At 40.4% G+C, this 14,981-nt stretch overlaps 1 protein-coding gene and 1 long non-coding RNA gene across 3 annotated transcripts in view; one reads left to right on the top strand and one right to left on the bottom strand.

The window, feature by feature from the left end:
• Positions 1 to 14,981, top strand: part of LOC133563571 (uncharacterized) — a 54,332-nt gene that overhangs the window by 18,250 nt on the left and 21,101 nt on the right. The window lies entirely within an intron of this gene.
• Positions 1 to 14,981, bottom strand: part of LOC133563570 (receptor-type tyrosine-protein phosphatase eta-like) — a 115,261-nt gene that overhangs the window by 16,049 nt on the left and 84,231 nt on the right. Inside the window, exons 13-23 of one of the 2 annotated variants that reach the window (XM_061917748.1) lie at positions 13,081 to 13,341; positions 12,740 to 13,003; positions 8,558 to 8,827; positions 8,211 to 8,477; positions 5,775 to 6,047; positions 5,547 to 5,699; positions 5,237 to 5,438; positions 2,750 to 2,871; positions 2,585 to 2,672; positions 2,468 to 2,512; positions 2,214 to 2,301 (exon numbers count right to left, since the gene is read on the bottom strand). In XM_061917748.1, coding sequence (XP_061773732.1) covers positions 2,214 to 2,301; positions 2,468 to 2,512; positions 2,585 to 2,672; positions 2,750 to 2,871; positions 5,237 to 5,438; positions 5,547 to 5,699; positions 5,775 to 6,047; positions 8,211 to 8,477; positions 8,558 to 8,827; positions 12,740 to 13,003; positions 13,081 to 13,341 — 2,033 coding nt within the window. Of the gene's footprint in view, positions 1 to 2,213; positions 2,302 to 2,467; positions 2,513 to 2,584; positions 2,673 to 2,749; positions 2,872 to 5,236; positions 5,442 to 5,546; positions 5,700 to 5,774; positions 6,048 to 8,210; positions 8,478 to 8,557; positions 8,828 to 12,739; positions 13,004 to 13,080; positions 13,342 to 14,981 lie in introns of both variants that reach the window. The other variant, XM_061917747.1, reaches the window with a different exon arrangement.

The raw sequence follows: 14,981 nt of genomic DNA on the forward strand, positions 1-14,981 counted from the left end.
CAGAGTAGTAGATTTTTGTAAAAAGCTTTTATAATTGTAAAGGACAATGTTTTATCAACTGATTGCAATAATGTAAATTTGTTTTAACTATTAAACGAACCAAAAATATGACTTATTTTACCTTTGTGAAAATATTGGACACAGTGTGTTGTCAAGCTTATGAGATGCGATGCAAGTGTGACACTATTCTTTTTTTTATTTTTATAAATGTCTAATGATAATGTCAATGAAGGATTTTTAATCACTGCTATGTTGAAATGATAACTAATATTGATAATGCTGTTGATAATATTCATTTTTGTTTCACTACTTTTGGTTTGTTCTGTGTCGTGTTTGTGTCTCCTCTCATTTGCTCTGTTTATTGCAGTTCTGAGTGTTGCTGGGTCAGGTTTGGTTTTGGAATTAAGATTGTATTGTTATGGTATTGCTGTGTACTGTTTTGTTGGATTGATTAAAAAAAAAAAAAATCCCCACAAAAAAATAGATTTTTAAAAAATGAGAATCTATTCTGAAACGCACAACGTGAGAATCGCAATTTGAATCGATTTTTTCCCACACCCCTAATTGCTACTGTTTATACTTACTCCATTTGTAGAATAAATTCATGTTCAATTCTGGTCTTCTTGCTTTATTCAGACCAGCCATTTGAACAAAAAAAACTGGGAGAACTTGGCCCTTTAAAAGGGGAGAGCTGAACAACACCTAAGTTTTGTTATTACATAAGATTTAAAAACAAGATATTGCTGCATGTTTCTTATGACACAGCTGCGTTTTTCCCATCCATACACATTTGAGTTTTGCGTCAGGAACTATTATGCAAATTCAACTATGACACCACTTAGAACAGCATCCGCAATGTTAAAGTAACATGTGGAGTTCCCCAGGGTTCGGTCCTTGGCCCTGCACTCTTCAGCATCTACATGCTGCCGCTAGGTGACATCATACGCAAATACGGTGTTAGCTTTCACTGTTATGCTGATGACACCCAACTCTACATGCCACTAAAGCTGACCAACACGCCGGATTGTAGTCAGCTGGAGGCGTGTCTTAATGAAATTAAACAATGGATGTCCGCTAACTTTTTGCAACTCAACGCCAAAAAAACGGAAATGCTGATTATCGGTCCTGCTAGACACCGAACTCTATTTAATAATACAACTCTAACATTTGACAACCAAACAATTAAACAAGGCGACACGGTAAAGAATCTGGGTATTATCTTCGACCCAACTCTCTCCTTTGAGGCACACATTAAAAGCGTTACTAAAACGGCCTTCTTTCATCTCCGTAATATCGCTAAAATTCGCTCCATTCTGTCCACTAAAGACGCTGAGATCATTATCCATGCGTTTGTTACGTCTCGCCTCGACTACTGTAACGTATTATTTTCGGGTCTCCCCATGTCTAGCATTAAAAGATTACAGTTGGTACAAAATGCGGCTGCTAGACTTTTGACAAGAACAAGAAAGTTTGATCACATTACGCCTGTACTGGCTCACCTGCACTGGCTTCCTGTGCACTTAAGATGTGACTTTAAGGTTTTACTACTTACGTATAAAATACTACACGGTCTAGCTCCAGCCTATCTTGCCGATTGTATTGTACCGTATGTCCCGGCAAGAAATCTGCGTTCAAAGGACTCCGGCTTATTAGTGATTCCCAAAGCCCAAAAAAAGTCTGCGGGCTATAGAGCGTTTTCCGTTCGGGCTCCAGTACTCTGGAATGCCCTCCCGGTAACAGTTCGAGATGCCACCTCAGTAGAAGCATTTAAGTCTCACCTAAAAACTCATTTGTATACTCTAGCCTTTAAATAGACTCCCTTTCTAGACCAGTTGATCTGCCGTTTCTTTTCTTTTTCTTCTATGTCCCACTCTCCCTTGTGGAGGGGGACTGTGTTGGATCCATTATAGATTGAACTTTCACAGTATCATGTTAGACCCGCTCGACATCCATTGCTTTCCTCTTCTCCAAGGTTCTCATAGTCATCATTGTCACCGACGTCCCACTGGGTGTGAGTTTTCCTTGCCCTTATGTGGGCCGACCGAGGATGTCGTAGTGGTTTGTGCAGCCCTTTGAGACACTAGTGATTTAGGGCTATATAAGTAAACATTGATTGATTGATTGATTGATAGATTTGGTATACATTTTATTGTCATTGTTTCCCGATATGAAACTGAAATGTGAATTTCAGCTCTAACTACGGAATGCTTTACCTCAAACTCTTCAGCAAAGCCGCAGTTGGAGTCTGCTTTCTGCTTCCTGTAGTAAGCCTCGTAATCCTCAACGCTCACTGCTGCACTCCTGCTTATGAGGACAAGAGAATGAGTAACCTTGCAAATGAGCGTCATCTTTTCCTAAACTTTGAAATACAAGGTTTATACTCACACTTTAACTCTAAGAAAAAAAGAAGAAAGTAATATTGACAAATATATGCAAGAAAAATATTTTTCAAATTTAAATTTTTTACCTCATGGAATGAATCTGGATGTCTGATGTTTCTTTACTGGATAACCTACAGCATACAGGCAATGAAATGAAACATTTAAACTTGAGTCATCTTTACAAATTCACGATGGTGACAAACCTTCTCCAGTACACAATGAAGCCAATCAGAACGATGAAGAGAACACAGAAAATTCCCAGGGTTGCTCCGACAGCTATGCTGATGACGACTGTAATATTGAACAGAAAGGATTAGGGCAGAAAAAGCGATTGAATAAGATGATTTCATATTGAACCTCCACTATACCTGGGTCCTGTGGGAGATTTATTCCAGAATAGAATTGAGTGATGGAAGCCTTTGACCCGGATGACCCTGCCGTCACTAGGTTGTCCTGGAGACTCAATCTAGTGAACAGTACAATGGCATACCTGCAAGATCATACAGGCTGCTGTCATTTAGAGCATACAGTATAATACACAAACTTGCTTAATAATGCAACAAAATAATGACTGCACGTGTCAAGAGCTTCTTTTCTTTTGCAGTGTTTTCAGTCCCTTAGGATTTTGCTGGCTTTTTAGTGATTGTCTAAAATGCCTTATTTTGCGAAAGCTTTATCAGAAAGTTGTGGAAAACGTTGCAATGTTTTGAGGTTTATTTTTTGGAATAACATTAAATTAATTTGATTTTATGAATTTATTATCAATGTTGTGAGTGTTCATTGTACTTTAACTTCAAAAAACACAGGATTTTCAACAACTATTTGAAAACAACTACAATATTAGACCTTTTTCCACCACATAAACTTTTACAGGAACTTTAAAGTGGGTTATACCTTCAAAGTACTCAAAGCGCTTTGACACTATTTCCACATTCACCCATTCACACACTGATGGCGGGAGCTGCCCTGCATAAGTATGACCATACTTGCCAACCCTCCCGGATTTTCCGGGAGACTCCCGAAATTCAGCGTCTCTCCCGAAAACCTCCCGGGACAAATTTTCTCCCGAAATTCAGGCGAAGCTGGAGGCCACGCCTCCTCCAGCTCAATGCGTAACTGAGTGACGTGTACAAAGAGCGTGTCTGCCCAATGACGTTATAACTGTAGAATGATCGAGGGCGAGTTCTTGGTTTCTTATATGGGTTTATTGTTAGGCAGTTTCATTATCGTCCTCCCAGCGCGGTAAAACAACACCAGTTTGAATTCGTCTACCTAAAGCAGTTCGTCTGCCAAACAGCAATGTGTTGTGACACTCTTAAACAGGACAATACTGCCATCTAGTGTACATGCATATGGTTAGAAAAACAAAGATGGAATATTCAACCCTCAACTCAACAATGAGTAGATGAGTGTTGTGTGTGTAAATGTGTAAATAAATGAACACTGACATTAAAGTATTTATTTTATATATATATATATATATATATATCTCTGTATATATCTATAATTCACTGAAAATCAAGTATTTCGGGGCGGCTTAGCTCGGTTGGTAGAGTGGCCGTGTCAGCAACTTGAGGGTTGCAGGTTCGATTCCCGCTTGTGCCATCCTAGTTACTGCCGTTGTGTCCTTGGGCAAGACACTTTACCCACTTGCTCCCAGTGCCACCCACACTGGTTTAAATGTAACTTAGATATTGGGTTTCACTATGTAAAGCGCTTTGAGTCACTTGAGAAAAGCGCTATATAAATATAACTCACTAACTCACATATATGAAATACTTGACTTGGTGAATCAATGAAACCAGCGGTAAATATACTCCACACCACTTAAGCATGCCCCCACCCCCCACCTCCCGAAATCAGAGGTCTCAAGGCTGGCAAGTATGACTATGACCCATTAGGAGCAAGGGTGAAGTGTCTTGCTCAAGGACACCACCGACGTGACTAGGATGGCAGAAGTTGGGGATCGAACCAAGAACCCTCAAGTTGCTGGCGCGGCCGCTCTACCGACCGAGCCACGCCCTCCCAATTACCGCTGGGAACACAAAAAATGTTCGAAGCCAACTTAGCTCAGCATAGTAACAAAACTAAGTAGCATGAGGCCAAACGCAACTGTCGCGAGTAGCCATAAAGACTGTCAGGCCCAAGGTGTGTCTAAGTCAGTGTTTATCCATCTTTACTAAGCCACAGGACATATTTTACAATTGAAAAATATCACAGTTGAAAGAAAAGCAACAAGATGGAAAAAGAGCAAAGAGCCCAAAGAAGGTGACAGAAGTTTTGTGATCATTTCAAACTGAAAAAGACAGACATCGTGATTAAATGTTTGCACTGTCAAACAGAGCTGTCGTTACATAATCAATGGTGCCACCATTGATTATGTAACGACATTGATTATGGAATTAATGGGGAAATCGTTGCTTTCTCGGTCCGAATCGCTCTAGCTGCTGGTGGCTATGATTGTAAACAATGTGAGGATGTGAGAAGCTCTACAACCTGTGACGTCACGCGCACATCGTCTGCTACTTCCAGTAAAGGCAAGGCTTTTTTATTAGCAATCAAAAGTTGCGAACTTTATCGTGGATGTTCTCTACTAAATCCTTTCAGCCAAAATATGGCAATATCACGAAATGATCGAGTACGACACATAGAATGGACCTGATATCCCCGTTTAAATAAGAATCTCATTTCAGTAGGCCTTTAAACAATAAGTGCAGGTAATACTAATTACAGGTCACTAGTGCCACAAACTGTTTGAGGAGAAGGTGTGGTGTGCTGAAAGTAGACGACACACCCGATAATGAATTGATACGCAGCATTGATTTAGAATAGTACTAAGGGAGGGATTTTCTTACTGGTATCTTCCAGTGGCATGAAGTGCACCATTGGTGTAGCCCTCCCATTTTGAACCATCTCCTATGTCGACGACAACATTGGTCTCCTGACTGCGCGACAGAACATTTCTCTCTTTTACTGTTGCAAGATATGTTGAAGTATCTTTGTCTTTCCATTGTTGATATGTTTTCCCCAAGTACTGGGTCTTATTTGATGTGTCAGCTGCTGAAATTACAGGGATAGGAAAGTAACAACACAAGTTGTTGTAGCTCATTAAAGTGATAATGAAATGCCCCTAAAATCTGACGATAAGAAGAAGATTTAACCAACCGTTTACTGCGTTGTCCGTTATTAGCACACCAAAATGAGTAATTGGTCCATTAGTGTCAAGCAGGAGGCTGGGGTTGATCTGAATGGTGAACCTGTTGTATACTTTGTCGGTCACATTCACTAGTGACTCGTAGTTTGTTGGAATTGGTGGGTCTATCAAAACATGAGGAAATATATTATTTAGTTTTCCTTACATTTTGTTTTTGAAAACTGAAGCAGTCACTGTACCTGTGATGCCAGTCTTGCAGTGGAGAAAGACTGGAGTGGCCGGTTGTCCACAGCTCAGTGTCTCCATCATGAGCCGGTATGTTGTGTAGTGGCTGAGGTTGGAGATGGTCCGGCTACAGCTTTCATTACAGGTTCTGAAGTCAACTGGGTCGCTATTATTTACAGTGATGCGAAATCCATGAAACTGGCCCCTGGGCTTCGTCCAGGACAAGACAATTTCTGCATGTGTTTTATCTGGACCTTCACATGTTACATTTCTCACTGGACTTGCATCTAGAGCAGAAAGATAAACATACAATTGGTTAAGTACTAACAGTCAAGGTTATATGGAATTTAAAACCAGGGAATACAGCAGCCATAAATCCAGCAGAGGGCACTGTCTCACAAGTCAGTTCACTCAATATTTTCTAGCACCAGCTTTGAAAATGTGTGGTACCTCAGGTTTGTATGATTTGTTTTTTTAGTTCAGTTTCAGTTTATTTCGAACATGCATACGATACAATGTAATGCATGACACAATTCCAGTTGTTTCATTACAGCACGTCCGAAAAGGAGTAGGAAGAAACATAGCTTATTTAAAGGCCTACTGAAATGAGATTTTCTTATTTAAACGGGGATAGCAGGTCCATTCTATGTGTCATACTTGATCATTTCGCGATATACCCATATTTTTGCTGACAAAGATTTAGTAGAGAACATCAACAATAAAGTTCGCAACTGGAGAAAAGCCCTGCCTCTACCGGAAGTCACAGACGATGACGTCACACGTGTGGGGGCTCCTCACATATTCACATTGTTTTTAATGGGAGCCTCCAACAAAAACAGCTATTCGGACCGAGAAAACGACAATTTCCCCATTAATTTGAGCGAGGACGAAAGATTCGTGTTTGAGGATATTGATAGCGACGGACTAGAAAAAAAACAGATTCATATGTTTTTCGAGACATTTACTAGGATAATTCTGGGAAATCCCTTATCTTTCTATTGTGTTGCTAGTCTTTAAGTGAGTTTAACAGTACCTGATAGTCGGAAGTGTACGTCCACGGCCGGGTGTTGACGCGCAGTGTCTCGGGGAAGTCGACGGCAGCTGTACGGGAGGCGCAAGCTCAGCTGATATCCGGTAAGTGGCGACTTTTTAACCACAATTTTCTAACCGAAACCTGCTGGTTGACAAGTGGTCGGGATCCATGTCCGCTGTGATCCATAGGAAAGTTTCAACTCCGTGAATTTTAAACAAGGAATCACCGTGTGTTTGTGTGGCTAAAGGCTAAAGTCTCCCAACTCCATCTTGCTACTTTGACTTTGCCAATATTAATTGAACAAATTGCAAAAGATTCAGCAACATAGTTCTCTAAAATACTGTGTAATTATGCCGTTAAAGCAGACGACATTTAGCTGTGTGTGTGTGCGTAGCGCTCATACTTCCTAATAACCCGTGATGTCTTGCGTACACGTCATCATTACACGACGTTTTCCAGACGAAATTCCCGGGAAATTTAAAATTGCAAATGAGTAAACTAAAAAGGCTGTATTGGCATGTGTTGTTATGTTAATATTTCATCATTGATATATAAACTATCAGACTGTGTGGTGGGTAGTAGTGGGTTTCAGTAGGCCTTTAATCCTCGCCCTTTTCATACCATAGCCATTTTATCCAATTGTCTTGTTCTCTTTAACAGAATAGAAAATAGATAATAAATAAATAAATAATATGCCATAGTAAACATACAAATATTAAATACATAAATAATCTTTGTCTGAATAAAAATTTAAAAATAGGAAAAAAAAGGGTTAAAGATGTTCATCATAATTCTTATTTTGTGTACTTTGTGAACACCTGTAGTTTGAACCATATCTGGAGCCTTGTTTGATTTCTTTGGTTAATCCCTTCCATAATTTAATTCAACATACTGATATACTAAAAGTTTTAAGTGTTGTACCAGCATACACATGTTTTGAAGTACATTTTCCTCTAAGTTTATATTTCTCTTCTTTTGTTGAGAAGAATTGTTGTACATTCTTGGGTACCAGGTTATAGTTTTGCGGTTTGCAAATGCACTAAATTGTTGAATTTATTAAATAAAGGGTTTGTATGTTCTACAAATGTATGTTTTAGTTTCACCCAAAATATATCACGGTTTTTATACTGTTTTATTACAATTTAACACGTTAGTGACTCAGTCACTGCTATATTTATTGAATACGACTACAAAATAAGCTACCATTGAACCAAATAAAGTAAAGAATCATTCAGTAACAGTAAAAGTCAACAAGAGCCTTATTAGCCTTAACAGAGTGTCACTGACTATACCCACCGCACAATTACGATATTTGGAGCAAAAGAATCAAGGGTAATACGGTGCTTACTGGATGTCCAGAGTAGTTTTGTTGAGAGTAAGCTGTCTCGTGTAAGCTGTATATGCATTGTAACTGTACCTGTGCAACTGGAAATTGATCTGGCGGCACCCTGAGTTCCATCCGAAGTCTCTGAGACAACTGTAAAGTTATAGCTGCTGCCGGCCACCAGGTTTTCGATGGTATGCACCGTTTGACCAGTTAAAACATTGCCACTGATAGGCTGATCTGAGCTTTTCCATGCCAAATAATATAGATAGCCTTCCTTGTAATCATCAGGTTGAGTCCACTTGACGGTGATGTTTTCCTCCTCCTCGGATGTGTTGAGATACTTCACACTTAGAGGTTCTGTTGGCATTTGAGAGTCGGGGTTAAAGACAGTGAGCAGTAACCCAGACACGTGCATTAATTAAAAACAATCTGCTTACTTGTGGTTACCAAATAGGCGTGGACCTTTTCACTTCTAAAACCCAAGACACCCACTGTTGCTATGGAAATGTTGTAGGGAGTCCCAGAAAGCAGAGGCTCAAAAGTATGACTGGTGTTAGTCGTATTCATGTATTCATGTTCCTCAGAAGATGTGCTTGTCAGCCGGTAGTAGAACGATCCTTCAGTCATCAGGGATGCTTCTGACCACCATACTTCGATTGAGTGTGTTGTCTTTCTGAGGATCTCAATAGGCCCGGGTGGGTTTGGAACTTTGGGTTGATTGGGAATGCAGGGTGGCAGTTTAAAAAAGCAGAGTAACATATTTTCACAATTGAGAAAGGCAAAAATCACATCATTTATAGACATTTACTCAAGATAAACAATTACTACATGAGATTTGCTATTGTCTGGAATTAAAATGTTAATAGTTAGCTTTTTCGGCGTCTTCAGTAATGCGGACGTTGTACCGATCCGTTGTGGTAAAGAAGGAGCTGAGCCGGAAGGCAAAGCTCTCAATTTACCGGTCGATCTACGTTCCCATCCTCACCTATGGTCATGAGCTTTGGGTCATGACCGAAAGGATAAGATCACGGGTACAAGCGGCCGAAATGAGTTTCCTCCGCCGTGTGGCGGGGCTCTCCCTTAGAAATAGGGTGAGAAGCTCTGCCATCCGGGAGGAACTCAAAGTAAAGCCGCTGCTCCTTCACATCGAGAGGAGCCAGATGAGGTGGTTCGGGCATCTGGTCAGGATGCCACCCGAACGCCTCCCTAGGGAGGTGTTTAGGGCACGTCCAACCGGTAGGAGGCCACGGGGAAGACCCAGGACACGTTGGGAAGACTATGTCTCCCGGCTGGCCTGGGAACGCCTCGGGATCCCCCGGGAGGAGCTGGACGAAGTGGCTGGGGAGAGGGAAGTCTGGGTTTCCCTGCTTAGGCTGTTGCCCCCGCGACCCGACCTCGGATAAGCGGATGAAGATGGATGGATGGATAGTTTGCTTTTTCTTGGTGCTCAGATGAAGTAAGGAAACTGAGGTGAGGTTGAATTTAAATTTTCAGAAGTTACTGGAGGACCCTTTTTATTGCATCATGTCCTTGAATATGTATTAAATATAAATAAATAAATGGGTTGTACTTGTATAGCGCTTTTCTACCTTCAAGGTACACAAAGCGCTTTGACACTACTTCCACATTTACCCATTCACACACACATTCACACACTGATGGGGGGAGCTGCCATGCAAGGCGCCAACCAGCAACCATCAGGAGCAAGGGTGAAGTGTCTTGCTCAGGACATAACGGACGTGACGAGGTTGGTACTAGGTGGGATTTGAACCAGGGACCCTCGGGTTGCGCACGGCCACGATGTATTGCAGTCCTCTCTTGCCACATCGCACTTTAAATATTGCAGCTTTACTACATCGCAGATTTAAATATTTGGCCTACATTAGGTGTTAAATTAAGTCAGTGCAGTATTTGTCGTATTTTATATTGTTATTTTGTGATAATCGATAAAGATATTCACCAGGGGACGGCGTGGTGTGGTTGGGGGAGTGGCCGTGCCAGCAACCTGAGGGTTCCTGGTTCAATCACCACCTTTTACCAGCTTTGTCACCTCTGTTGTGTCCTTGAGCAAGACACTTCACCCTTGCTCCTGATGGGTCGTGGTGAGGGCCTTGCATGGCAGCTCCCGCTATCAGTGTGTGTGTGAATGGGTGAATGTGGAAAAAGTGTCAAAGTGCTTTGAGTACTTTGAAGGTAGAAAAGCGCTATACAAGTATAGCGGGATTTCCATTTTCGGGTTAACACTGCTAAGAACAACACGGTAACTAATCTTGGCACTACTGTACCTTCACCACGACAATCTACACATTTGTAGGTGACCAACTTTTGGAAGAACAACTTTTTTTTGCACTTCAGAGCACTTGCCTATTTTGAGCTATGGGCGTGCTCGATGTGAAAGTACAATCTCTAGCCATGTAAACACTAGGGGCGTAGTGGGTAGAGCGGCCGTGCCAGAAACCTGAGGGTTGCAGGTTCGCTTCCCACCTATTGACATCCAAAAAAATCGCTGCCGTTGTGTCCTTGGGCAGGAAACTTCACCCTTTGCCCCTGATGGCGCTCACGCTGGTGAATGAATGATGAATGAATGATTGGTGGTGGTCGGAGGGGCCGTAGGTGCAAACTGGCAGCCACGCTTCCGTCAGTCTACCCCAGGGTGGCTGTGGCTACTGATGTAGCTTACCACCACCAGGTGTGAATGAATGATGGGTTCCCACTTCTCTGTGAGCGCTTTGAGTATCTAACAATAGAAAAGCGCGATATAAATCTAATCCATTATTATTATTATTATAGGAAAAAGTTGCCTTGAAGATTAGGTAATTAATCTCCGATCAGCTAAAAAAGGCAAATACAGTCATAATCGGGATCGGCACACCTCTAAATACAGTTATAATAAAATGTTGGACACAGATCTGAAGTGAAGTGAATTATATTTATATAGCGCTTTTCTCTAGTGACTCAAAGAGCTTTACATAGTGAAACCCAATATCTAAGTTACATTTAAACCAGTGTGGGTGGCACTGGGAGCAGGTGGGTAAAGTGTCTTGCCCAAGGACACAACGGCAGTGACTAGGATGGCGGAAGCGGGAATCGAACCTGCAACCCTCAAGTTGCTGGCACAGCCGCTCTACCAACCGAGCTATGCTATATTTGTGTTTTAGGAGATATTTTTAGACAATATTACATTTTGCATGTATATTTATCGCTGTAAATTGATTCGGGCCTGACCAAAGTAGTAGTTCTAAAGTAGAAATTAAGGCTGGGCAATATGGCCAAAAAATTATTACGATTAATTATTTTTTGTATCATTCGATCACAATATTTGTTTTAGTTAAAGTCGGATTGTTTTAATTAAAGTTGGATTTTCCCACGCAAATATTTGCATTACTAAGGCAAAAAAAAAAGTTTATAACTTTCTAAATATGTTTTTTAACATTATGAGAGCCCTCTAGACCAGTGGTCCACAAACTTTTTGACCCGGGGGCCGCATTGGTTTAAAAAAAATTGGGCGGGGGGTCGGGCTATAAAATGCATTTTTAGACAATATGATTTGCTTTAGTGGCTTGGAGACACCGAGAGTAATGAGCGGTAGAAAATGGTTTAGAAAGGAAAGATTTTAAAAAATAATAATAAAAAAATACAAAAATAATAACTTGGCCGTAATTTGGGGACCACTGCTCGAGCCAGTCACCTATAGCAGTGGTTCTCAACCTTTTTTCAGTGATGTACCCAATGTTAACATTTTTTTAAGTCAAGTACCCCCTAATCAGAGCAAAGCATTTTTGTTTGAAAAAAAGAGATAAATAAGTAAAGTACAGCACTAGTCATCAGTTTCTGATTTATTAAATTGTATAACAGTGCAAAATATTGCTCCTTTGTAATGGTCTTTCTTGAACTATTTGGAAAAAACGATATAAAAATAACTAAAAACTTGTTGAAAAATAAACAAGTGATTCAATTATAAATAAAGACTTCTACACATAAAAATAATCATCAACTTACGGTGCCTTCTTTGGAGATTGTAATAGAGATCCATCTGGATTCATGAACTTCATTCTAAACATTTCTTCACAAAAAAATAAATCTTTAACATCAATATTTATGGAACATGTCCACAAAAAATTTAGCTGTCAACACTGAATATTGCATTGCTGCATTTCTTTTCACAGTTTATAAAGTTACATTCATATTTTGTTGAAGTATTATTCAATAAATATATTTATAAAGGAATTTTGAACTGTTGCTGTTTTAGAATATTTAAAAAAAATCTCACGTACCCCTTGGCATACCTTCAAGTACCCCCATTTGAGAACCACTGACCTATAGTATACACTCTTTCAATCCAATATAGTAGACATAATAATAATATTGTGGAAAAAAAGACATATACTATATTGACTTTAGGAGCTCTGGTCTCATTTAGTGGCCAATACCACCATAGCATTAATATTTTTAAGTTTATTTTTATGCTTGTTTAGGCCTAAAATGTATTTAAAATATTGGGGGGGGGGGGGGGGGGGGGGATTTCCATAGTGAAACCACAAACTTTGAAGCGTGAGTTGACAAGGGAAGAATGTATACCAATATTTGTTATGGAATAAATGACATTGCAGTGTACTTACAAGTAGCATTGGTAACAAATTCTGATGTTGCATTGAATGGTCCACTATATGACATCACCATGGCACTGTACAGGCTCCCAGCAGACAGACCCTCAAACAGCAATGAGTTGTTGGTAGTTTGCAGCGGCTGCGGTTGAGAAGCCATGGAGGAAGTGTTGAGGTAAACAGAGTAATTCTCTACATTGCCAGGCGGGCTCATCCAGGACACCAAAACTGAATCATTGGAGCCAAGACTGGAGATACTAGGTTGTACCCTCTCAGGTTCTGTTACCACAAAGAGAAAAAAAAAATACACTGAGTCCCAACATTCTGAAAAAGGAACATGAAATGTTAAGTCTTACTTGTGTACTGAGAGATGTGCTTTGCTCTCCCCTCTATGCCATCCCCTGCTTGGACAAAAACAGAGAAACCGCACTGTGTCCCCGGAGGGAGTTCTGAGATCAGTGCAAAATCCTCTTGCACCGTTTTGTTTTGAGAGCTACAGTCAGTAGTTTCAATCCGATATGTATACTCAGGCTTGTGCTCCTGCGGCTTCGTCCATGTCAAATATATGGCAGTCGAGTTTATGGTGTGAGCCTTCAATTCATTAATCTCCAAAGGTCCTGGAAACCAGACAGATATTTCCAATTAATACGTGCATTGTGGTCGGATAAACAACATTTGCTGACGTTTGTTAATGAGACAGTTGGGGAGCTTATGAAAAGGGATCATTTGTAGTGTAGTGGTTCACAAAGCAGATGAATACTGGGGCGGTTTAGCTCGGTTGGTAGAGTGGCCGTGCCAGCAACTTGAGGGTTGCAGGTTCGATTCCCGCTTCCGCCATCCTAGTCACTGCCGTTGTGTCCTTGGGCAAGACACTTTACCCACCTGCTCCCAGTGCCACCCACACTGGTTTGAATGTAACTTAGATATTGGGTTTCACTATGTAAAGCGCTTTGAGTCACTAGAGAAAACGCGCTATATAAATATAATTTACAATGAATACCCTGTTTACAACTGCCACCCGTGCATGCTGTGGCCCTTATATCATCAGCTTCAGCAATGACTCTGAACTGGATTAGCGGTTTAAAAAAATATATTAAAAAAGTTATGCATTATATTAAGTAAATCATTTTCCACTACTTTAATCATTGCTGTGCCTACCCAAAGGCTGGGAATGATTAATCAATTGGATGATTTCTGGTCAGTAATTATTTTGGCACTGATATGGTGTCTAATAGAGTCCTGGGCATGACGTTAAAGTGCATTCGGCAGTGGAGGCTCCTCTCTGGGGTTTTGGGGCACAAGGTGGTTAACCCCTTCACCACTGTTATCCCAGGTGGCCCTTGGCAAAGGCCTAGTACCTGACTGCCCCCTAGCCAGGGATACGGTAGTTTTTAAGAACTACCACAATGGCTGTGATGGCGGAAAAAAGGCTGTAGCAGAAAAGGGTCCCCAGTTGTCTTTGACTCCATGCCGCTGGACCTTGACCCGATTCTGTCGAGGATCTGTGCCCCAGTTTCACCATGTTAACCTTCCTCTTGTGTTAGCTTTCTGTTACCATCTCTTATGTTAACGGGTCGGTTTTGACCCATGTCTTAAAATCAGCTGTAAAATACACTAAAAACAATTATCTATCCAATTTGATTCTCGTCTCTTGGTTACCTTGTTAGGCTTCCTTATCCTTGAAAATATTGGTTTTAATATTTTTGGTTTGGGCCATTGGGCCTTTTGTTTGTCAGTATACCCCTCGATTTCAATTTTTAAAAATGGTAAAACGAACCTCAAGAGAATCATATAAATAAAAAAAAGGTTGTTGTGTTACCTAACAATTACTAAAGGGTATTAGAACACATCTCTTAAATAAATGTGTTTTATTTATTTTTTCATTTTAAGAATTTTAACTATAGTAACATCTACGGTGTTACGGGTCAATTTCAACCCATATATATTTACTTCAAGAAAAAGGCTAAAAAGTATTTTTTTCAGCAACAGAAATCCAACATCAAACAAACAACAACCAATCAAGCAAATGAAACCAAGAGAAATAGATTACTAGTTCCAAAACTAATAAAACAAAATCAGAGTGGCAAAAAGTGACACTTTTAGTGTCCGTCTTTTGTTTGCTTTTGTACAGGATAACAAGGTAAAATGAGAATCCACTAAAGCTCACATGATTGGGAGAGGAGCTGGCTGTCAGTGTGTTCAGTTTTGGCTCTTATCATTGCTTTATCATCTTATTTTTATAACTGGGTCGAAACCG

Source organism: Nerophis ophidion, linkage group LG12 (assembly GCF_033978795.1).
Source record: "Nerophis ophidion isolate RoL-2023_Sa linkage group LG12, RoL_Noph_v1.0, whole genome shotgun sequence".
Lineage (NCBI taxonomy): Eukaryota > Metazoa > Chordata > Actinopteri > Syngnathiformes > Syngnathidae > Nerophis > Nerophis ophidion.